The sequence below is a fragment of the Heliangelus exortis genome, chromosome 26, assembly GCF_036169615.1.
Source record: "Heliangelus exortis chromosome 26, bHelExo1.hap1, whole genome shotgun sequence".
NCBI lineage: Eukaryota > Metazoa > Chordata > Aves > Apodiformes > Trochilidae > Heliangelus > Heliangelus exortis.
In genome coordinates, this window is record NC_092447.1 from 2,205,078 (window position 1) to 2,229,278 (window position 24,201).

General features: G+C 46.0%; 1 protein-coding gene across 6 annotated transcripts; it reads right to left on the bottom strand.

Annotated features, from left to right (window-relative positions):
• Positions 1–173: 173 nt before the first annotated feature.
• On the bottom strand, positions 174–23,283 carry TRIM29 (tripartite motif containing 29). 6 transcript variants are annotated; one of them, XM_071768954.1, is made up of 9 exons: positions 22,155–23,282; positions 14,557–14,652; positions 13,113–13,346; positions 12,607–12,805; positions 9,589–9,672; positions 6,962–7,021; positions 5,678–5,779; positions 4,480–4,556; positions 174–310 (listed from the first exon to the last, which is right to left on the bottom strand). In XM_071768954.1, exons 1-9 carry the CDS (start codon positions 23,010–23,012, stop codon positions 293–295), a joined length of 1,728 nt encoding a protein of 575 aa, XP_071625055.1. In that variant the 5' UTR covers positions 23,013–23,282; the 3' UTR covers positions 174–292. The 6 variants fall into 6 exon arrangements, with proteins under 6 accessions (XP_071625055.1, XP_071625054.1, XP_071625058.1 ...); XM_071768953.1 differs by having other exon boundaries at positions 174–2,506; positions 22,155–23,280; XM_071768957.1 differs by lacking the exon at positions 4,480–4,556 and having other exon boundaries at positions 22,155–23,283.
• Between the last annotated feature and the right edge of the window lie 918 nt (positions 23,284–24,201).

Genomic DNA, 24,201 nt, shown 5'->3' on the forward strand with positions numbered 1-24,201 from the left:
ACCCTGACCCAAATACCCAGAAAACAGTGAAAAGAAAGCCTCCAGGAGCTCAGAAAGTGGCTTCTCCAAACCCCTTGCTCGTATAAATAACATTTTGAAGAGCCTTAGCCTCACTGGGGCTCTCTGCAAGCATACAAACAACGAAGACAGACACACACCTTGTCCCCAAGGTGTTTTGGTTTTTTTTTAGTCAGACACGGAGCTTTCTCCTTTATTTCTGCAGTATGTGTTGCACACCTGAAGGGCCCCATTTTACATCAGCGCAGTCGTGTCCTGTCCGAGGAGGTGGAATTCATTCCTCCGGGCTTTGCTGAGCAAGACAAACTCCATAAAAACCGGTCCATGCACACAATCCCCCTTGGAAAGCCCCGGGACCGGCAGGGGACAGCGGGGCAGGAGCTTTGCCCCCCTCCCCCCCCCCCTTTTTCCCCCGCACATCCGGAGGGACAAAGAGCTGCGGGGAGGGATGGAGGGATGGAAGGATGGATGGGAAGGGTGGGAACAGGGAGCAGCTCCCTTCCTGCTGCTGTGCCGAGTCGTGTGTGCAAGGTTGGAGGGAGGGGGGGGCGGCCCTTGAAGCGAGGAGAGCAAAGAGGCTGCGGGGGGGGGTGCGGGGATGGGGCAGGGCAGGGGGATGGGGGCTGCGGGGTCTCTGGGGGTTTGTGTGCAGAGCCCGGGTGAGACAGCAGCAGGAGTTCTGTACCAAAGGGGGGGGGGGAGGGGGGAGCTTAGTTTTGGAGCAGGAAGGATCATGCCTGTATTTTTTGGAGAATAAAAAGGAGAGGTGGTGAAAGCTTTTGCTTAAAAGATAAGGGAGCCAAGTAATTTCTGACACCTGCTCAGGAGTGAAGCAGTGAGATGTGGTGAGGGCTTATTTTATCCTTCCAGACACATACTCAAACCTTCAGTGTATTTCCTTGTAACTCTACCCCAGTTTTCTCTTTCTTTATATCCTTCCCTACCATGCTATCTCACTCATCTCTAGTTGTTTAAGGCGGGGAAAAAAATAATAAAAAAAAAAAAGTGCCATTTCAAGTATTCTGGAGCAACCAACTTCAGTCTCAGAAGTTCTGTCTGAGGTGTTGGATTAAAAAGCAGCAAGTATCTTTGCAGGGGCATTAGCAATAAAGTAATTTTCAGGGAGCAATAGGTGTGACCTCTCTCAGCAAAGTGCTGCAAGCATTTGCGGGTAGGAAGGGTGGGGCAAAGTTATTCCAAAAAGTGCTTGAACAGAGCAAAAACCATGAAAAGTAGCTGTCAGGTCTTGGCTTCTCTGTTCTGCAGCTGTTTGTATCACTCTTGGGGAGCTCTGGTCCTACAGGAGGCCTCCTGCTCCCCTTGGCTGAGCTGGGAAGGGTTTTGGACCCAACCTGTCAGTGTTGTCCAAAGGGAAGGAAAATATTCTCAGTGAGATAATGGAAAGGTTAACCAGCCCTGGCTGGTTTGCAGGTGGGGTGCTGACGTGATTCACCTATCCAGGGGACAAGTAAAAACATTATCCCTGGCAAAAAGCTATGGTACTAATTCCCACTGCAGGAAAAAAAAAAAAAAAAAAAAAAAAAAATTACCTGAACAGCAATAGATAAATCAATTTTGGTTTGGAGCAGTTAAAAAAATGCATCAAAACAACAACAAAAAAAAAAAGAACACCCAACACCTATGGCATCTAATCAATCTTATATTAGAGGGATGGATTTTCTTTTTATTTCTTAATTTGAAAAGGTGGCTGGAGGGGTACTTTAATGGGATAGAAAGCCTCTCTGCCCTCCACCAGCAGCTGGCCTAGGGCTGCAGCAGCTCCAAATAGCTTTCTGGAAGCCAGCAGAGCTGAGCTGCCCAGGGAAGTGTGGCACCACTGGGATGGGGGAGTCTGCAGGGATCTCGGGGAGGTGGCAGTGCTGGAGCTGATCCTAGTGAGAAATGGGTGTCCCTGGCTGTGGCAGGGCCAGGTGACAGGGCAGAGAGGCATGGGAAGAGCTTTAGCCTGTCCCTGCTCCCACTGGCTGGGGCCTCTCCATTCCAGGAAGACCTCTGGGCCTCGCCAGGTTGGAGCCTTCACCAGGATTTAACAGCTATGGTGATAGAAACAGTCAGGAGAAGGGGGCAACTGGTCTAGCAGAGTGAGGGGGTACTACCCAAGCATCCATGCTTCCCAGGAGAGGCAGAGCAGCTCGCTCTGCAGAGGCAAAGGGACAGAGAGGGAACAAGGAGGTGACAGCAGAGGATGGGGTTACGTTGTTAAGGCCTGCAGAGCTTTCAAGGTGATTAGATGGTTTGGAAAAAGTCCTGGTTTCCTCTAGGAAAGGCTATTCCCTTCTGCACCTTCCCTCTCCCTGGCAGAGATTAGAGCAGTAAGGTTAATATAGTAGCAGGTACATCCATGAAAATCCGCAGCTGAGTCTTCACTCCAAGTGCTGCCAGCTCTTCCCTAAATCTTCAGGAATCAAGGTGCCTCGTTGGAAGTGGCTCCATTGCCTTTGTTGACGTAAAAGGGGCGGTAATGGGACTGCAATGGAGAATTTGGGGCATGTGAGTTGGACCTGCCCTCTTTCCCTGACCACCTAGACTTCCCTCTGCTAGGCAGCTCAACCATCCAGCTCTTAACATCCTCCTCTCTTAACACCTTCATCCTCTTGCAGAGCAACACCACCTCATTTCCCTGCTGGGGGGATCAAATGCAAATGGTGTTGGTCTGTAATTTGCACCCATGCTTTGCATGGACTTCATTCCTGAGCCAGAAGGAGTCAGTGCATCATCTGAAATCACAGACTGTGACTCACGGGTTGGTGAGGAGTTTCTGAGAGAAGAGGAATGTCACCTTTTATGCTTCTGTCAGTGTCTTTTAATTGCTCACTAATCTGAGATTTCATGGGAGTTTTCACACTTAAAGCCACTCACAGTTATGTGAGTGATCAGCTGAGGCTCCTGGTATTTATTTCTGCTCTCTGTCTGGCAAGCTGAAACTCCTGTGCATGGAAATTCTCACACGATGGTGTATTGTGTATTTGTGCCTCCACATGATGTAGGGCCCTATATTAAATGCTTGTGTAAACACAAACTTAAGTGGACAGTGAGGGCAAAGCCTCTAATTGTCATTTTCCTGTCTCTGTTTACTGCACTATCTAACTGTATCTCTTCCCATCAGGACCTCTCCCTGGAATTTCAATCTTATCTGCTCCATTACAAATAAGCAACATGTGGCAAAGTTGTGTCCTGCAGCTTAGTGTTGGCTTGGGGTGACTGCAAAACACAAAAGCCAGTTACTGACTCTGATAGCTGCTTGCACTGTTTAAGGCAAAATCTGTAGAATATTCTTGCACCGATGAAGTGGTGACCAAAGCCATCAGGAACAATTCTGGTTTTTTCATCTCTGATCTGCCTTAGGTTTGATTCCCCTGCAGCACATGGCTGGAGGCTGGAAGCCCAGGGAGAGCAAACCCATCAGTGCTGGCTCCCTATACCTCCTGCTCAATGTTCCTTTTTGTTGAAATTCTTTTCATTTTATGGCTTTAATTTGCAATATAATTAAGTGATGGAAGAAGGGGGCTTCATTTGGAAGAGCTCCCTGGGTGGTTAAAAAGACATTCCTCCTTAAACAGTAGAGTTCTTTGTGAAAATTCATATTTACAGAGCTTTTAGAATGTGTATTACTTAAATACATATTTAAGACTATTTTAAAAGCTAGATTATTGGCCCAATAGACCATAAAAGCACCTGCAGAGCTACTGCAGTCCAGAGCATGTATTTCTATTTTGGGACTTTTTAATGCTTATATTTATCAACTCAGTTGTTATGTTCAGAGCTATCTGGTGAGTATAGGTCATAAAAATAAAATAGCTACTACGAGTGTATGCATGAGAAAAGGAGATACTGGTAACTTCACATGGGAGAAGATTACAAGACCTAAAATACCATTATCCCTTGGAATGCAGGTACATGTTCTGTGCTAACAGTGCAAGTGAGTGACTGTAGCCTGACCCCTCATCTTTGATACTTCATCTGCCCACTACAGGATGTAATTAGCAAGATATTTCTGTTTGCTTGTCTTGGGTGCCTTTTTCTCAACCTGTTTTTTAGAGATGTCACAGACTGCTAGGAGTGTGTGATATCCCTGCAGGCAGAAAAAGTACTAGAGGTAGCACATGTGCTGTAGCATTTCTATGGTTTCTAGAAGCTGGAATCATGTTTTAGACCAGGGCAAAAATCTTTTCAAAATGACATTTTGAAGGATTGGTTATTCCTACCACCCAGAGCTGTGGAGGTGGGGATGTTAAATCTGACTCTGTGGATGCAGTTAACCACAGAAAAATAATAGAAGCTGTTGGTTTCTATCTTTTGGTTTTGGTTTTGTTGTTTTTTTTTTTAACTTTCCCATCTCCAAAGGACCCGAGCCCTACTCTCTGAAGTCTCAGCTCTCCCTGGGACAGTTGTCTTGCTGAAGCTGTGCACATATTTTCACACCAAGGGTATATTTCTTACCAATACAGACTGCTTAGTGGATTTCCATGTCTGTGGCGTCACCTTTGTAGACTGATGTCTCACTATTGAAGGGTAAGCTGTGACAACATAAAACAGCCTGTTACAGACCAGTCCCTGCCACCATCCCCATCTCCCCTTGCGAGCATCAAGATGAGCAGCAGGACTGGAAGTGCCACATAATTAGTATTGCATTACTTAACATTGAAATGCAGCCATTTCTGGGGTGGGACACAAGAGCCATCAGACAGATGCCTATTCCACCTCCCAATCAGTTAGGAAAAAGGGAGTAAAGAAGGTCTGTCTAATTAAAATGTCTGAGGAAGGCAGAGAAGTGGAATGCAATCAGTCCAATTAAATTTAGGCCAAGTCCTGAACTAAGAATTCTGACTCTTGCAAAGAACACTATGGGCTATTTAATTAGTGCAAAGAGCCAAGGGCTGGGTTTCATGTCAGAAATTAATGACAGTACCACTGGTAGCATGATAAGCCCTAACCCCCTTCTACCACACCAGCTCAGTTCTGATTCAAGAATACTACTACTGAATCACCACCAGTTTCAGTGCTATCAGGCAATCCCCACCATCTCCCATTCTCAAATTAATTAGACCTGACTCTTCTTGGCAGGTGCTGATGCTCTTGGATTCCACCTCTGCTGCTCTTGAGCTAATGGGTAGTGAAAAGGGGATTATGAGATGATGAATGGGGGATTCTGGTTCAGATGAAGGAGGACAGGCAGCTATAGCATATCTTTTTTAAAGGTTGTGCTCAGTGGTTATTATTCTTTCAGGGCAATAGCTATTTTAAAATAGTGATGAAGCTAGGGGGTATATGGCCATGAACATAATTTCCTAACATAATTTCCCATATTTTTTTCTCCCTGCTACCTACGCCTTTAAAATACTGTGAAATTCTCCTGTCTAACCTTTACAAACAAGATTTTAAACCCCTTCAGCTATTCACTAGGTGGAACTTTTGAGTAGTTTTTAACACTCTGTAATAAACTCCTGTTGTCCTTGTTCAGCAGAGTAAGTTGCTCATTTAAACACGTGTCTGTGTCAGAGTTTGACAGTCAGAGTAGGAGATATGGGCCAGGTGTAGCACTGCTCCAGGCCTTCTCTGGAGGAATAAGAGGAGGATTAAATGTCTTATCACCTAAAAAAGAGGAAGAAGGAAGGGGGAAAAACAAAATTCCTAGTACCGGTCTTGGTGAAGAGGCTCCCATCAGACTGTTTGCTGAAGTCCCCAGGAGGATTCTGTCCCACGGAGGAGAACTGAAAAGGCAGCTTAGTACCATTGCCAACTGGAAGATAGAAGAGGGGGTGTTATTCCAGGGTGTTGGGTGCTGCAGGGGGGAAGCCCAAGCATTTCAAAACACAGCCTGTAAAACTGCCTGCAGCCAGCTTGGGGGCGGAGATGGGAACAAAGAGCTTTGTCCCTTTTTTTCTCAGTGGGAATAGGGAGATGGGAGCACTCAGGTGGGGGGGTCCCAGTGTAGGTGGTGTGTGAGTGTGAAGGGATCCCAATGCTCCAGGCAGGAAAGGGAAGAGCCTTTCCCTTGAGACTGAAGAGCAGCACAGCTCCTCTGGAGGCAAAACTCCATCCCTGCCAGAGCTCCATTGCCTCCAGGTCCTTGAGGCTCTACTCAAAGCCCACTGAAATGAAAGCAAGGCTTCCCCTCTTGGGCTCCTTGGGGTCAGGCCCTGGCTGCCAGAGTCAATCTGAGAGCAGAGATGATGAGAGGGAGACAGCCCTGCCTGTGGCACATGAAGCAGGAAGGACTCAGGTGTGGCTCTGAGTCACGAGAGCTCCCCCAGGTAGAGCAGCCCTGGGTGCTTGTGGGCTGCCTCCCAAGGAAAGGGCTCTCTGAGCATGTACGAAGCAGCACAAGAAAATACAGGTAAGAAAAAGGGAGGGTGGGGATCCAGGAAGAAAAGGCATGACTCCTTGCTGCTGATTTTAGCTCAAAGCACCCCCTCCCCATTGTGCTGGATGCTGTACAGACAGTGAACTTTGGGCAGGCTCTGTCTTTGAGAACCTGTGAGCTAAGTGAAAGGTTTATGTGTGATGGAGAAGAGCAGCTTTGTGATTCTGAGACTGGCTGAAGGTGTTTGGAATCCACTCCTGGTTCTGCCACAACTTCCACAGACTGCCTTGTCTGATGCTGCCACTTCTGTCAACTGCAGCTGGTTGGGTATCTGAGGATTACAGCTTGGCACCTATGTTTTCCATCTTCTTCTTTCACTGTCTGAACAAATGAGGACCAGAAATGCCTTTCCCTCCAATACACACACAGCACTCAGAGACCCAGGGTTTGGGTGTGTGCAGACAGGGCTGATAACCCAGCTAAAGATGGTTCTGTAAGACAGTGATTGGCAGGTGACAGGACAGCTGGGAGGGGAAGCAGAAAAGGTTGGTTAGCCAGCTAGAAAGCTGTGGCACGGGGGGTTAGATCCTTTCAAGCTGAAGTCGGAATTACCCGTACCAAGTGTTTCCTCAGTCGCTTGGAAGGAGGAAAATTCCCATGATCGTGGGTTGAAATTGGCTGTAAAACAAGAGCATCCAGTTCAGCAGTCGGCTCCTGATGAGCTGGCTCAAAGGCCTGGGCCTGGCATTGCTCTATGAAATAGTCCCCACCAATTTGGAAGCAGCCCCAAACCAGAAATCTGGGTGCAGAGGGTAGAGGAAAGCCTGGTCAGAATTCTCTGGGTCCTAGGGAATGGTGACCAGATTTTTCCTGTAGAGAACAAAGTGCTCTTACTGCCACAGAGCTGTCTTTAGCTGCATTAAAGTGCTAACAAGTCAGGTTTCACCATGGCTGTTCTGCAAAGGAGAACAGTCCGTGCAGAGTTTGGGATTTAGAGCTCCAGAGACACAAGTACGGGAACACTTTGTGCTCAGGCACACATTGCCACAGCCACTGGGACAGGGATGTGCCCCAGGGTTTCACTAGGACAGCCTGCCAGGATGCAGCCTGTTTGCTGTGTTACCCCTTTTGTGAGACTCTAAACTCCCAGACAATTGCTTCGAGCTGTTCTGCTGCCATCCTGTGGACTGCTTTTCTATTTAAGCAGTGCTTCTATTTCAGCAGTTAGGTCTCTTGAGGTGTGCTGAGTCCCTTCTGCTTATCAAAGACTGCTGAGGGCAGCAGATGATCTTTCCAGCCTCCTCCTGGCTTTGGCCAAACTGTTTGCAACATTAGGAGAAGAAAGCTCAGTGGAAGAGGATAGATGGGAGCACCAAGAAGTTGAACAGATTGTTCCTCTATCTTTTAGGCAGCATTTGGACCCCCTTATGTCTCCTTTCAGCCTCCCTGTGTTATCCCTACAGGCAGATGCTTTGTGATATTGTCTTAAATAGCAAAAGCAGTGGAAGGCTCCTTGAATTTAAGCATAGCTTAAAAAAACTATAGGTTCAGCTCAAATTGAAGCCCTTTCTTAGCATAGGCCACTGCACTTATCAGAGGGCACAACTTGGGGAACTCCTTACAGCAGCCAACAGCCTTGCTACTGTGGCCTCAGGCAGAATTTGCAGTGATCCAACCTAGTGAGAAAAAGGGTGTGTTACAAAACTGTCATGACATATTCAAGGATTCTGTGCACGTTATGCAATGCAAAGGATGGTTGTAATTTCTTTTTTTCTCCCATTTTATGGAATTCCTCAGAAAAGATGTAATTGGAGGCAATGCTGGACTTGTACATGACACATTGGTAGAGGATATAAAGCTCTGGAGAGTTAAATGATGATGGGTTTGTTGCATTATTCATTGGACAGCATGCAAGCTAAGTGGGTCATGTCTCCTGTTTTGCCTACTGATTCATTCTGTTCCCAAAGTCCCCATCAGTGTTGGTTCAGCAGCTGCTTTCCCTCTGTCATCCTTGAGCCCTCACCCTGGTGGAGAATCCAGTGCTGCCCAAGCCCCATTTCAGCAAAGATCTGTGATTTGTTCCTTTGCAGAAAATAACTTGGTTGGTAGAAAATACAGAATGAGTCCTTTTGGGAGGCAGCATGTCTGTGCTCTCAGGAAAATGCAGATGTGCAGGCAGAACAAACTGGCCCAGTATTTGCATATTCAGAAATGCACTGGAGGAAGCAGTGGCTGCTGCACAACCCTGGCACTGCCTTGTAGCTGACTGCATCCCCACTGGCTCCAAGAAATAGCACAAATCCCTGCAAATCTCTCCTGGCTCTTAACACATCCTTCAGGAGTTTGGGATTCTGGATCCCAGCTGGGAGCCAGGGAGCCACTGCTCCCACATTTCAGGGGCTGATCCTCCAAAGAGGAGCAGAGGGACGTCCAAGCACCAGCAGGATTCATAGAACAGCAGCTGGGAACACCTGGAAAACCCAGGCAGGGCCTTGCTCTCTAGCGACCAGAGGAGATTTGGTGACTTAGTTTCTGCTGCCCTTTCTGTTCTTTTTTTTTGTTTGTTTCTCCAGGTGTTGTCTTATTTAGGCTTTTGGCACTCTCTGCTTTTCACTCTGGAGGTCCTGACACTAATTTAGAAATTGACAACTCCCCCTTCAAACTGAGGGGTCTGAAACTCCTCATGGTCCATTCCCCCTTTGGTCCATTCCAAAGACTCATTCTGCAGTGTTGATGTCACAACTAGCAAAACACCAGGACTCTTGTCAGTGTCAGAGCTTAAAAAGGAACCTCAGATTTCTGCTTTCTTAGTACACATTCCTCACTTCTTCTATCCTTCCCCTGTAGGGAAAAAGTGTGTTTTTTGGTGAAAGTAAGACACTAATGCAGAGCAAGCCTGGTGTAGCTTTCACACTTGGTCACACAGTGCACTAGGAGAATAAAACTTCAACCCAGTAACACATTCAAGTCCTCTATATTCATCCTTTCAAGACTTCAGTCACTCCAGCTCTCCTCCACAGACCTGGGAACCTTTGCTGCCTTGTTTTGAGATGAAAAAGCAAAAACTTCTCAAAGCTTTGAAGGCTGGAAGTGAATACCCAGCATCAAGACACGCAGAGGGACAGATCTTGTCCAGGGGACAGCAGGGCATAGGAGGGAAAGGAAATTTTGGGGCAGATCATGAATGAAATTCCTTTCCTATTGTTGTGTTTGGAGGAAACCTGACCATCAGTAGGGTGCTGTACCTTTGGGAGACAGGAACATGGAAAATCTCTTCAAGTTGTCAGGCTGGTTCCACTCGTAGTTGTTCATTATGAACCGGTGGTCACCTGGAGGAGCAGAGCAGGGGGTGAGCTGGGGGAGGCAGCTGAGGGGTTTTTAAGTTTTAAGAGGGACAGGAGGAAGGAGAAGGGGATTACAGCATCCTCAATTGTTTGAAAACAATTTCCTCTGGGTTTGAAATTCCTCTCTTGGGGGGATTCTTTGGCTAGGAGGTAAAGCAGTGCTGTAGCTGTCCAGAGATTCAGCCTGGGATAAAAGAGAAAGGTCCCTTGGAGGGACAGCTGAAGCATTTGACCAGTCAGTAGCTATGTTATCTCCTGGAAAGCCATAGGGAGACTTGAGGGTTGAGGCATTTTCCTACCAAAATACAGCTGTGTGGCTAAAGATGTATCCCACTTCAAAAGCAGTGGTTTGGGTTTGGCTTCTTTTGTCTGTTTTACTGGTGCACAGAGCTGGCTTTCAACCAGCAAAGCTTGAACTGCAAGTATTGCAAAGCTCAAGTCCATGCTGGGAGGGCTCAGTGTGTTGGTTTGTTCCTTTTTTTTAAACAGAGATGCTAAACCTGAGTTGCAGGGCTCTTGGACAAGGGTGTTTGGTTCAGGCTGCATGCAAAGTGGATAAAACCTCCCCTTTTGCCAGGTATTATGCAGCCTGGTTTTGGTTTGCCAACACTGATCCACAGGCATGGATGCTCTGTTCATACAATTGCTGATAAACATACTTTCTTCTAAGGCCTCAAGTGTTACACCTTGTGTTCTCTGCAAGGGGGTAAATGTGGTTCCCATGTTTAAATAGTTCCATTCTTAGATCCTCAGATAACTGAACAAACTTTTATGCTATTTCTCCAATTTATTTCTCTGCTATTTAAACTCCCTGGATGGTCTATGATTATTTGCCTCCTTGCCACACTACTAAATAAGTACCTGTTATGGCAACTAAAAGAAAGTGGATTCCCTTTGGAGTCTGCTATTAAGCAGGTTTCATTCCATTAATACAGTATTTCTTCCTGGGAAGTTTTTTTACAAGAGAAGATCAAACCTGTTGTGAATGTATTTGTTGCAGTGACTCAGGGGGAGTCCGAGTTAATTAAATCCATTAAGTAATTGTGGAGCTATTTCCTTGCAGTCACTAGATGGAGAGTGGTGTCCTCTTTCAAGTGTAGCTGTGGTTTGAAAAATGGAGAGCTCTGAAGTTTCTGAAAATCACCTTAAATAACATTTCCCAACTGAGTGGCTACCACTGTTCTTCTCATTAGGCAGACTCCAAGCTGAGCCCATTAAATCTCTGGTAAAGTTTCTGAAAGTGCCCAGGTTTCTGGCAGTAGTTGTTGCCCTGCTCAGAAATGTTTTGACACCTGAATCCCATGGATTTCAAGTACCATGGAGGACTTCAGGCATCAGGAACATGGTGGGGACCCTAATTTAAAGTGATCGAGTGATCAAGAAGTACTCAGACTTTATCCAGGGCTACCAGAACTGAACACATGAATATTGCTGGGTTTTACAAATGGTCAAGTAAAATGTATTTGCTTCAGGTCTGGCAAAAAGACAGCTCAGCAGATGGAAGGTAACTTCCAAAGTAATGGTAACATGAATGCACAGGGCTTTTGTGCTCCTCAGCTTGTTTTCAGAAATGCTGTGAGTAGTGAGGCATCCAACCCCCCTTTGGCATGATGCCATCCAGAGTTTGCAAAGTCTGCAAATCTCTCAGTGAGCAAAGGAAAGAAGAATGTCCAAAAATGATATTTTTGGATCTGTGGTGCCTATTGGCTATTTGTGTTCAATTATAGCAAAAAAGTTCTCAGCAAATCTTAACACTTGGGATGCTGAGGAGCTGATCAGATCCGTTTCAGTGTTAAATGCTGGAACACAAGAAATCTTCCATTTGTAGTACAACTTTTAGGGTAGGGAGAGTTTAAAAATCTGGTTTTTGCTATGCATTGTGAGGAGCACTTGGAATGTGAATCCTGACTTTTCTGAAAGGTTGGTTCTCTGGATTGACCATTATCAACCAGTAGCTAACCAGCTAACTCATGTCCAGTGGAGAATGATCCTGCTGGACAGCAGGGTGTACTTTATCCTCATGTTACCTATCCAGCTTCTTCAGCTTTAGTGGTCTGGTACCTGAGGTTCTCTAGTTAGTAATAGATTATATCCTTATAGCAGCTTGGTGAGATAACAATTAATTCTGATCCCTATGATTCTTAGTTCAAGAGGTCATTTAATGGGATTAAGTAACTTGCCCAAGGTTACAAAAGGTGTTGCTGGGAGATCTGGGAAGTGGAGTCCCATTCCAGTGCCCTGTCCTGCTAATCTTATGTGTGAGCTTGATGCAGGACAGGTCCTTTCTGCAGAAATAATTGGAAAATAGAGCAAGTAAGTGGGTCCTAAAACTTAGAAGATTCCTTACAGTACTCTGGTATTGACCATGACCTTCCTGTTAATATAAAAAGATCACCCATCCTTCCACATCCCTGAAGTGGGGACCATTTGGGGAGCTTTGCTGGTTCAAGTCACAGAATAACCTGAACACCACAATGGAGACCTTTTGACTTGGGAAATCTCTTACTAAATATTCAGCTACAGGTGCTTGCAGGGTGTTTCGTGTTCCAGCCAGGCAAGCAGTGGCTGAAACCAAGTGTTGTAAGATGCTATTTCATAGCAGGGCAGATTTGCTGCCAACCCAGCTGTACAAACAGCCCAACAAGAGGGGTTCAAAAATGCCATATTGAGGTGGCTACATCCACCTTTCTGCCACTGCCTTCTCAATTTACCTACTGAGCCACTGAATTCCCTGATATCTGTGTAGTCTTTCCAGAATGAGTTTCACCTACAGGTGATGTTTCTTCAGCTTGGCTCAGGTCCTTGCTTACTTTCTCTCTTTCTTGCTTATTTTTCTCTTACTGTCATCACACTTCATCTCCTCTGACCCTGAGCTAGGTTTTCCTCAGGGAGGGAAGGGGAAGAGCTCGGATACTCTACCATTCTCCATGTGGTTCCTCTCTATGAAGTTACGTCCCAGGTCAGCCTTGCAGATCTTCTCCACATGCCTCATGCAGACATTTAGAAGGTCATCTCTGAGGAGTCCCATGGATGGGCTCATGCTCTCCCCTTCCAGCAGCACACTGTATGTTGGGAGAGATGGAGGGGGGACGTAATTCCGCATCAAAGCCCCAAACTCCTGTCAGAAAAAAAGGAAGAGAGGTTACTGAGGAGCTAAGAGACAGAGGCTTGATCCCAGGGAACTGCCTTTAAATAGGATGAAGTGCAATGGAGTGAAGATGGAGGGGACAGTCAAATATTCTGACTGTGAGCTAAGTTCCTTCTTCACCTGCCAGAGCAGAGACAGCTCCAAATGTCAGGGTTTATTCTTGCCATACACGTGGATTGGACAGGAGAAACCTAAGACATCCTACATCAACATGGAATTTGTCTTTGGGAACCCTGTTCCCATGGGGAAAAGGGGAAGGAAAATGAGCTCTCATTACCTGCAGGAAGAGCACAGAATCACTGATCTGGTGGATCTGCTCCCTGTTCTCCTTGTCCTCCCGCAGAAGCTTTGCCCTCTCTTCCAGCTCATCCACAATTTCTTTCACATTCTCGGATGCAATCTTTTCTCTCTGATCCAGAGCAGCTTTCACTTCATCCCTCTGCCTCTCCAGGTCACGGATCAGCTCTTTGAAATGCTGATCCACTGTGGCTTTCTCATTGGTGGTGTAGTTCTGTGGAAGGAAGGGGAAAAGAGGAGGCAGCAGGAAAGATGCAGGAGAAATAAAAGGTTAAATTTTTCCAGGCATCACTTGCTAACAGAGGGATACAGAGGGGGATAGGTCCAGGCATTCTCAGCATGTACAACGGGAGTATGGAGAGTGTAGGTATGTAAGGCTTCACTCCAGAAAAGTTGTGCCAGGAGTAATAATGCTTTGTCTTGCAATAATTGTGTGCATATAATCTCCAGGGCATGCTCAGTTCCAAAGAACCTCTCTTTTATTTCAGTTCATGAACTGCACTCTTAGGTGATATTTAAAAACATTGTTTAACCTTCTAAATGGTGGTTGTGGCTCCTCAAGAATTTAAGGACCAAATTCCCACCGTTTGAAAGGATGAAAGGTGCTGAAACACTTTTTACAAACCTGACCTGTAGGTCCTTCTGAAATATTCCTCAGAAGGACTGTGGATGTAACTATATTAAGAGGTAAAATTTCTAGGTCAGATTTCCAATAATAATAGTAATAATAAAGCAGACAAAAAGCAGAACAGTCAAGCCAATGTGTATGTACCACATAAAAGGGAGAAAAATGGCTTTGCCTATTAATATTATGCAAATTTTCTGGGGTGTCTCCAAATAGTGTTTTCACTGCTCTATTCAGTTAGGGTATAAATGAAAAAAATAACATCATTACTATATTCCAGCCTTCAGTGTGGTGAAAGAATTGTAAAGGAGCCCTGTGTCAGTATGGAAATAAGCTGCTTGATTATAAACTAAGATGTTTTTTTGGTGTAACTGCATCTGTTCCTTTTGTCTTGTTTCTGTTTGGGCAATCCAGAGTCATTCTGCAGTTTATTTTTGTGTGTGGTCCAGCAAGAAAAAAAGGAGCACACCTTTGTTTCCAAATGAGCCTGACTGGAGAACTCTAAGGGATCCCAAGCAGGGAGGTGGCTTGGATGGTTTTGTAACAAGCTGGGCTGCCTTTTCTTGATCTCCTGCAGGGTATGTTGCAAGAGAACTTCAGAAGGAGTTGTTGTTTCCAAGATTTGGCACGAGTGAGTTTTGGAGAGTGATGAGATAGGAACCGGGTAAGGAACGGAATGAGTAAGAGCAGGAGATGTCAGAGAAACTGATGAAAGGAGAGGGATGGGAGAGAATGGAAAAGAAACTGACAAGTACAGGAGATACAGAGATGGGGACTTCAAAGAACATGCCATACACACCTTGATACGGTCCCTCTCCTTCTGCCACTTATCCACTTCATCTTCTACCTCAATGATCTTCAGCTGCAGTTGCTCCTTCTGCAGTGAAAGCTCAGCCTGTGAGAAGAGGGGAGTCTCATCAACTGGGCTTGAGAGCGCCCTACATCAGAGAGGCACTGTGCCTCCATGTATGCATTTGGCCCTGAACAGTAATAGCTGGGAGGTAGAGGCTCCTGGCATGGCTTGAAATGGAGATCATGTGCTGAGACTGGAAAAGATCCCAGAGCTTCTGGCTTGGGTCAAGAGATTTCAGCTCTCTCAGCAAAGACAGCAGCAGGAGCACCCACCTACTGGCCTACTGTCATGGGGCTGCTTTTAATCACATTAGAGTCATTAGCTGGAGGGGGAAGAGGCCTGTTTCAAAATTCAGCTGTGTATGCAGTGAAGGGCCCATCCCAGGGTGTGCCTCTGCAGCAATAACAGTTTTCATCTAATTACGGAATGACGTTTGACGAGTGTTGCAACAAGAGGACGATGCCTCTGGCAGGAATTCTGTTTAGACAGGATTGTGGATTAATTTGCTCTGAATTGAGAGCTTTCATGTTTTGATGAAGCTGGGGAATGCTTGGAAAAAATCACAAAAGGAGGAGGGAGAAGGTGTAGTCAGCCATGCTTGGCTTAGCTCAGCAGCTTCGCTGGGATTCATTTGCGTTTTGTTTTGCACTGGCTTCCCAGAGAAGCTCAGAGCAGACAATTCCATGCAAGGCTGGAGGGCTGGGCAGCCATGCACTGGTGTGACATGTTGGTTGGTTGGTGTGACATGTTGGTTGGTTGGTGTGACATGTTGGTTGGTGGGTTTGCCCTGTCTCTGCAGCAGGGCAGGACCTGGCTCTTTGGGAATGCCGGGCGCCGTTAATTCCGGGCAACCCCTCCCTGGGTCATTCGTATTCATGACAAAACCTTTGCTTACTCATTTCAAGATCTTTCTGTGTTTCATGTGTGCACGGGTTGGTCACAATACAACCATAACTACAGGCAATCTGGCTATGGGACACTTGTGCCCAGAGCTGTTTAGAAAGGATGCAGTTGGCAGAAGTCAGCTGGATAACACAGCTGAGCTGTGTCGCATTAGAGAAGTTCTGCAAACCTGCTGTTCATCTGGGATCCTTTGCCAAATGGCTGTATTACTCAAAAGCACTTATGTTTAGGCCAACAATTAGAGGCAGGGGAGATGAGGGATAGATAAATCCACTCCCACAGCAACTAAGACTGCGAGGTCTCCCTGCTGTCAAAACACAGGGTGTAGTTCCCACTGTTTTGCTGTCCATCCAAGAAACAACATAACACAACACAAAAAAACTTGGTCTTCTCTTGTGATTGTGTTTGCCCTTGGGGTGGGAGTTTAAAAGTTTTCAGTTCTCTGTTCAAGGAGTAGAAAACAGCCTCCCACAATGGAGAGAAGGCAACAAATTTTCAGCCAGCTCAGCCCAAGGAACTCAGCCCATCAGGGCTCTTGTCTTGGTGCCAGTCACTGTCATGTCTGAACATCCTCTTGAGCCTGAATCAAACACAGCTGCACATGACAGCCTCTGCCTGTTCCTGTTTAGAAATTCTCTAGCTACAGAGGGAAAATAATTTGCTAGCTGCATTGCCTTATAAAAGAGAAGAAAGGGGGAATAAAAAGGTCAGGTGTACTCAAAAGTATCTCAGTGCCCAAAGAGCTACATCCTCACATGGTCAGTGTCATTGTCCTTGCTGAGAGTTCAGAGTGTCAGCCCTCTAAAGATTTTCCTGACAGCTTTCAGTAGGCAACTGAATGCAGTCATGAGCATTCCACAGGGGTTCAGAGCAGGCATGGAAGGGTTTTGTGGTACAGGAAGATCAGGAAACACTATGGATAGGAGGATGAGAAAATTTTCTCTACTACTGATCAAGAGAGGACAAGCATGGGCTCCATCCTATAGTTTTCACATTTTCAGGACAGTGGAATGCATGCTTTTTTCCATTCTCATGTGCACTGTGAGATGTTCTCTGCATCAAGATGCAAAGGTGTGCAACCATCTTTGCATAGCAAGGAAATGCAGTGAGATGAAAGCAATTCAGATCCAGACATCCATCCCACTGCTGTAACCAGTGTGAGAAATGACACCATGATGCAGTCTGTCCCTTTGAGCCACAGAGCTACATCCAGATGGCATTAATTGTCAGCAAAGTAAAAAGCTCATCTCCTAAGCAAGGGGAGGTCTTCTTTCCCTCTTCATCCCTAAACATCAGTCCTTTCATGACAAGAATGTGAGTAAGAGGGATTAAGGGGATTTTGGGGGGGAAGAGCAGACCTTTCACAGCCGTGTAGACTCTCTCAAACACAAGGGGTTTGAAGAGAAAAGTACCATGAAAAAAATATAAGGTGATGGATGAGTGGTTGTGATAACAATATAGTTTTTTAGTACTTTTTAATTAAGATGACTCTCAAAGGAATTGTGCAAACTACAACTTGCCCAAAAGTGATAGCTAACTATTAACAGCTTGTTGCAGTTCATCCAGAAAAGTAGTTTGGGTGCCTCTGGGATGGGATGTAACAACTATTTAAGAGCAGACCCACACTACTATTTAGAGTGAGAGTTATGATTTGCAAATGGAAATTAGAGAGAGAGTTCCAATAGCCCAAATGCAAATCCCAGACCACAGTCATCCAGGTTCAGCTTGGGTTAAAATGCCCAGACTGAGGGCAGGAGGAAACACCAGCAAAGGCAAGGGAGGTGAAGGGAAGCATGATAGTACAACCACTAAAACTAATCTTAGCATAGAAAAAAATTGTCCAGGAAGACTGTGGAATAGTAAAAGAACTGGTGACAGGGGGACAAGGAGATAGAGGTGCTCTGGAGATGGACCACAATGTACAGGGTTCATGGGGTTCAATGTACAGCAGAGGTGATTTCATGAGGTTTTTAAAGCCCTGTTTGAGCTGAGGCTGGCTGGAAGATTGTTTTAACTGTTCACAACAATCCTGTGCTCCATTTACAGCAGAGTGGTTTGGGGTACCAGGGGCAGCCAACTTCCCAGCTTCATTCCCTGTGTAGAAATATCTCTCCTAGCTTTCTTCATATTTCTCAGGCTTTCCAGAATCAACAATCCCTGCTCCCCTGATGTGATGGACCATCCAGAATAAATCTATTGGGTGAGACTTGGGGTTCAGAAGGTCCCAGTGAAAGATAATATATCAGTTCCATACCTTGTGGGACGAGTCACTACAGTGCAGAAATAAGTGTAAGAGTGAAGATGATCCAGGAAATACAGATTTATTATTCAGTTTGACTTAAGCAAGCTGAGAAATGCTGGCACTAAGAGTCTTTAAGAGAAGATCCCCCAGTGGAGTCTAAGTTAACTTGGACATTTAACAGAGGCCCAAGTGAAAGTTCAGAGTGTACACCTAAACATCCACAACTGAACCCATCCCTTTTGCTGTAAAGGACCTAAATATGTGAGATTATGAGTCTTGCATCGTGATGCAACTCGTTTTTGCAAGGCAGCAATACAAGCATCATCATGCCTTAATGCTCTGGGAACCCAGTCCTTGAATTGGGGAACACCCTTGTCACCAGCCTGCAGAGCTATGCTAATTACCTGGGAGCAAGAGCCAAACGAAGCTGAAGTGTTTAATCATCCCAGCACAGGGACAGTATTGGAAAAGACCTGGCTGAGAAATCAGCAGATGGGATGAGGCATTATTTCTGCTGGTTTCACCATGACATTTTTCTGCCTAAGCTTTGGTTAAGCAGAGGTGGGTGCCAGGGGGCTTCAATCTCTGGAGTCTCTGCCAGCAGCCTGCAAAAACGCCACGAGTCCCTGCATGAGCTGAGGCAGGAAATGCTCTCTGCTTTTTGCACTTGGAAGATAATTCCTCACCTGCAAAGTGGTGAATTTCCCTTGGTTTTTGCCCTCACTGTCCAGGCTTTCATGCAGGATGACCCCAGTGCAGATCACCATGTGCAGCAGCTCAGCTCCCCCAGCCTTCCAGCTGGGAAGTGTCCTGCAGGTAACTCCACCACCTTTGTGGAAAGAGTTTCTATTTTAAGCTCAGATAAGCAACCACAGATAAGGTCTCAGAGCCACATCATGCCCTAACCTCGTGAAGGGCCAGAAATCCTTCCATTGGAGCCAGGATGCACTCCTTGCTCTCTATTCAGGCAGTGAAAGCAAAGCAAAGCAGAGAGGGATCAGATGGAAATCCCTGGGGATCCATCTCTGTGGACTGCTGACTTCAAAGCCCAGCTCAGACTCTGTGAAGTCTCCCCTTTTAAAAAGTAGCTGTGTTGAAACCAGGAACACCCAGCTCCCATTCTCTGCTGCCTCTTCAAACCTTCTGCACAATGTGAACTTTTCTTTAAAGGTAAAGAATTAAAGAAACAAAAAAAAAAATCAAAGTGCTTTTCGCTAGAACTGACCTGACGTGATGAGTTAAGGCTGGTGCTGGAGAGGAATGCCAGGTTATTTACAGCTCTGTGACTGGCAGGCATTTGTGAAGCTATCTCATTTAGGGAACAGGCCTGTAAAACTGGTTTAGAATGTAGGATTCCCTTTCAAAATGAAAGATTCTCTCTGAAGAATGAAAGATTCCTCTCTCTGAAAGGGAGCTCTTGTACTGCTGATACAGACTGGCCAGAGGGTTTTGTTGGTGTGCACAAACTGCTATGGCCAATTCTCACTTGTGAGTGGGTCCCACCCATCCTCAGGACCTTTTCTTGGTTCTTTCTTGCACTGATTCTGATGGGGTTGTTGCTTTTCCTTTAAATCTGTAGCAGGAAGCTAATGCAAAGTGGGTTTGGGGAAGACATTAAGGGTTTGACGGGTAAAATATGCAAATACCACTGGCTGAAAACTCAGGAAAATGTCTCTGTCTTCTGGCAAATTGCCTCTGTCTGACGCCCTGTGCCTTTCACTCTTGTCTGAGCCCTGACACCAGGTGGGAGCAGCACACTCTGACCCCAGGGAAGTGGAAGATGCTGCTGGGTTCTCCCTCTGTCTCACAGACAACTCTCAGGCTTTCCACTGCTTGTCTAAGTGCTCTAACTAGTAGGTGTCTGGGGACTGGCTTGTTTGCATTCCTCTTCAGCTCTTCTGACTCTTGGCTGCATTGTGCAGCAAGCAGAATTACCTAATCCTACAGAAGAACCTTAAGCTAGCCCTTCCTTTCCCAACACTGAAGCACAGCACCTCTCGTTCCTACAGGCCTATAGCAAAGGTGAACTCAGGCAATAGACTGTAACCTGCATTCATTTTGCAACACTAAAAGAGTAGATGTACCTAAACCAAGCATATTACACCTTGTTATGTGACAGTTTTGTGCCACTAAATCACTGACAGGCTTCAGAGCATCACAGAGCAGCACAGAACCCCCCCAAGTTCTGCTGGAATCCTCTCTAGGTTTGGAGCCACAGTACAGCCAGGGATTGGGAAATATTTGCAGGCTAACCAACTGTTTCTTATGAAAGTGTCTTGTTGGATACTGCTGTATTCTGGTCACCAGTTTAGTGGCAAACTTAGCAAACTTAGTGGTAGTAAAGATACCCTGGAGCTCCTTGGATGCCAAGCTGTGAAAATGGGGCAAGGATGGGGTTGACCTTGTACAGATTTTTTGCTTATTCTTCCCACAAAGGCCAGCAACACCAGCCACACTTTGCCACTCATGGAATTTGTGGTCATATTCCAACTTAGCTGATTTGCAAGACTTGAAAAGAATAGGTGGTGCACACCAGAGACCTGGAAAAGTTCATTCCTCTTTGTGGTTCTTGCTAAGGCTCCACCAATGGTGAATAAATCAGGGCCAGGAATAAACATTTGTAAGCAGCAGGTACCCTGTTAATTGTGTTTTGTCTGAGTGAACTCAGAATTGTTTTTTGTCTGTGTCAAGTTACAACATGATCAAAACTTGTTGTCAGGAGAAACTTGCACATGTGTATGATTCATATTGATAAAGCCCTAAATCCTTTAGGCTTAGCAGCAGCAGAAACAGAACAGAACAGTAGAGTAACTAAAGCCTGGAGTGAACAGGAGAGACCCCAGGACTCTGAGAAAGAACCCAAACATTATTTAAATCATAGATAAAGTTTTCTTTGCCCAGCTATGGTTGTCTTTTTAAAAGCAAGGTGTTCCAGATCTATCTAACCACAGGAAGAAGTCTCTGGACAGCTTTGGTTCCCTGGGGAGCAACATTTAACTTCTTTACAGGAGAAATGGCTGCAGTGAATTGGACAGCCTGGCAGACACTAGACACAGTTTTATGAGAATTAGGCATATGCTATTTTCAGAGCTGACATCAAAAACACAAGAACAAGCAATTATGAAACAAACAGCAAGCAAGCCCTGCAGGAATTCCCTTAAGTCTGACTGGCTGAGACATGGAAGAAACCCTGTCTGGTTTCAGCAAGGCTACAAGTTGGAAGTGACACTGCCAGAAAAGACTAAAAAAATTGCACAGGACGACAGAAACTCTTGATAAGGTGCTCTTTCAGCCTTCTGAGAGAAAATTCTTAGCACCTTAGAGAGAGTTCAGCTGTTCTTCCAAGTTAAGGCTGACTCAAGAACTTCCAGCAGTGGGTACTTTGATTTTCCTGTTCACCACATCTGAGCACTGATGGAGCAGATCAGTTTCTTTCAGTTTCTGCCCTGGCTGTCTGTGTGACCGTAGGCAAAGTGGATTACATTACCATGTCATGCTTCTCCTTTCTGTGATCACTTCTGTACTGTCTGCTTAGTTCAGAAGGTCTCAAGTCTGGGACTTGCTCTTCTCTGGGGAATACAGCACTGAACATGCTGAGACCCTGAGCTTTCCTGGAGCTGGTGGGATCATTGTACATCCACCCAGAAGACAAACAGCATGAGACTTTAAGCAAACAAAGGTGGAATACTATTCATTAGAGTGGGCACTGTTTCACATACCAACCTCATCTCCTCAGATGTCCTCTAAACCCATTGTAGTAACTCGTCAGAGGAAATAACAGTGTTTTGTGTCTTTGCACCAGGTTTTTTCCCACCTAAGCTTCAAGAGACTCTCCCCTTAGGTGTGGCTAGACACTATTGTGTCAGAAAAGCAAAACAGAAAAGCACAATCTCACTCAGAGTAGCTGAGATGGCAATTTTCAGCAGTAACCTAGCAGCCTCTAGTAACTTGAGCAGCCAATGATCTGACTGCCTGTATTCTGGAGGTCCTGGACTTGAGCACTGCTCCACCTTTCTGGCTGTGGGGAACACTACAAACACTGTCAAGACTTGAGCCATTTTTTGAAAACTTAGCATGTGGGGCTTTGATTCAGCTTCTGCTCTAAGCCCACAGTACAGCCAGGGGTGGAAACCAGGTTGGCCACAAACCCACCCACCCGCAGCCCAGTCTGCTACACAACACCAGAGCTTGTGCTGCTCATCAGGCTTTAGGAGAACAGCAAGGCCATTCCAGCAGAACCCAGGCAGTATCAGATCCCAGCTAAATACTTCCCATCCACCACCCCTGCCTCTCAGAATTACACTGCATGTAGTTTAGGAGTTACTCTAGGCTGGAGAGCAAAAGCAAGGTAATTGCTGAGGTCCCCTGGAAAGAGTGGGAATATACAAAAAACCATTACCTCTTTTCCTGCTTTCTCAATCTCCACTGTCACTGTGCTGTGGTTCTTGTGCTCCTGGAACATGCAGAGGTAGCAGATGCACATCTGGTCTGTCTGACAGAACAGCTCCATGGTCTTCCCATGCACAGGACATTTTCTAGCTTCAAAGTCCCTGATGGGATCCAGGAGCTGATGGTCTCGGAAAGCTGCTCCCTCCAGATGGGGCTTGAGGTGCAGCTCACAGAAGGAAGCCTGGCACACCAAGCAGGACTTCACAGCCTTCTGCTTGTTATCGATGCAGGAATCACACAGAACATCCTCCAGCTTCACCCTGGGCCGTGACCCAGCTGCTCTGTCAGGCTTATTGAAGTTGGGTCTTCTCAGGTCCCCCGTCTCCACCATAGGGAGGGAACTTTTCTTCAGGTCCCCCATCTGCCCTCCGGAGAACAAGGACTTTCTCCCTTCCCCTTCACTCGGCAGGAAGCTCTTTTTGGAATCCAAGGAGAAGAGGGACTTCCTGAGATCCCCTTTCTCTGCAAAGGAGAGAGGTGGTCTCCTCATCTCTCCTAGCTGTCCACTGGCATATTGCATCTTCTTGGAATCTGCTGAGTCCATGCTGAAGTAGGTCGACCTCTTCTCATCCGACGACTCCACGAACTGAATGATGGGCCTCTTCCAGTCGCTGCCAGAGAAGAGGGAGCTCTTGATTTGCCCTGTTTCCAAAGCAGCACTACCACTGCCCTTCATAGGTTCCTTCTCGCCACCCCCAGGGCTTGTGGTTTTCTTCGCTTCTTCTTCCTTTTTGGGGGCAGATGGACTCTTCACATCCTCTGCCTTCCCGGCGGTGCCGTTCGTCCTCGCCGCAGTCACCGTTTCCATCGTCCAAAGGAGTTGGTTGTCCTTCCCCCGGGTCCTGTCTCTCAGCCCCCTGCAAACAGGGAATGTCTGCCCACTCCTTGTCTCAGCAAGGAATGACGATGGAATGCAGAAAAGTTGCTGCCCAAGTGACGCGCCCGCAGCTCCTGCGAGGAGGAGGAGGAGGAGGAGGAGAGGAGGAGGAGGAGAACTCCTGGATTATGCCAGGTAGACGCAGGGAGAAGGGAAGACGTTAGGAGGGAACAGAAGCTACAGCTGTGCAGTTAATTATACAAGGCAGTCCACACCCAGGAACATTCTTGTCTAACCAGGTTTGGGAGGAAGGGCTGTTTATATACAGAGAACTTTTTTATTTTATTTTTTTTATTTTTAAAAAAAAAAAACGCCGTTTTCATGAAGACCTAGCAACCAGTTCAACCACTTGTTTCAAAAATACTTTTTGGTCTTTGTTGCCAGGAGCTGAGGTTACCTTCTTGCAGAGATGGGCAGGGTTGGAGGGACCATGAGATGCCAAAGATGGGTTTGCTAACTGGGTCATAGGCATGCACAAAAATAATTATGGTTGTAATTAAAATGAACGCCTAGAATACAGCATTCTTCAACTGGGCTCCCCTGAGGGATTACTGTATTCCATAGGTAGGACAGGGAGGGGAAATGTATAGATAATATTGGGTTTAAAAAAATCCAATTATCTTGATTTTGATTTTGATGTTGGGTTTGTGCAAGGTCCATCCATCTAAGACCTGGAAGTAGCCCAACCACACATCAGAATTACACAGCTGACCTGCAGTAGAAAGTGGGTAGCCCTGTTTTTAATACAGGCCGTGCCATCTCCACAATTTGGCTACCAAAAAAGATCCCCCTTGCCTATTTCATTGCATCTTCTCACGGAAATAAGGGTTCAGGTGTAATTTTTGTAGCTCTTCCCATAAATATCCACTGAACTGAGAGGCATGCTTGTAACATACCTGGAAGAGGATAGCTGGGAAATGTTCAGCTTGTTGGAGTCACAGGAGCTTTCAGAAGAAAAAGGCTCTGTATAAGCACTGGTGAATCCCATCAACTTCTTAAGAAGGTTGACCTTCCACTCATAGCAATTTAACATAGATTATACTCTGAATTTCAGCAAGGTTTCTCTGAGATGAATGTCCAGGGTGTAAATTAACCAGGCCTAAGATTTGTGCTTAATTTA

What these genes read in the sequence shown, in the direction of transcription:
- TRIM29 (XM_071768953.1), bottom strand. Translation starts at nt 23,012, where the DNA reads ATGGAAACGGTGACTGCGGCGAGGACGAACGGCACCGCCGGGAAGGCA. An exon ending in TTGAGAAAGCAGGAAAAGAG is followed by an intron (nt 14,653 to 22,154) that starts GTAATGGTTTTT and finishes CTCTTCTCACAG; the next exon opens with GCTGAGCTTTCACTGCAGAA. An exon ending in CCACTAAGCAGTCTGTATTG is followed by an intron (nt 2,507 to 4,479) that starts GTAAGAAATATA and finishes TCTCCATTGCAG; the next exon opens with TCCCATTACCGCCCCTTTTA.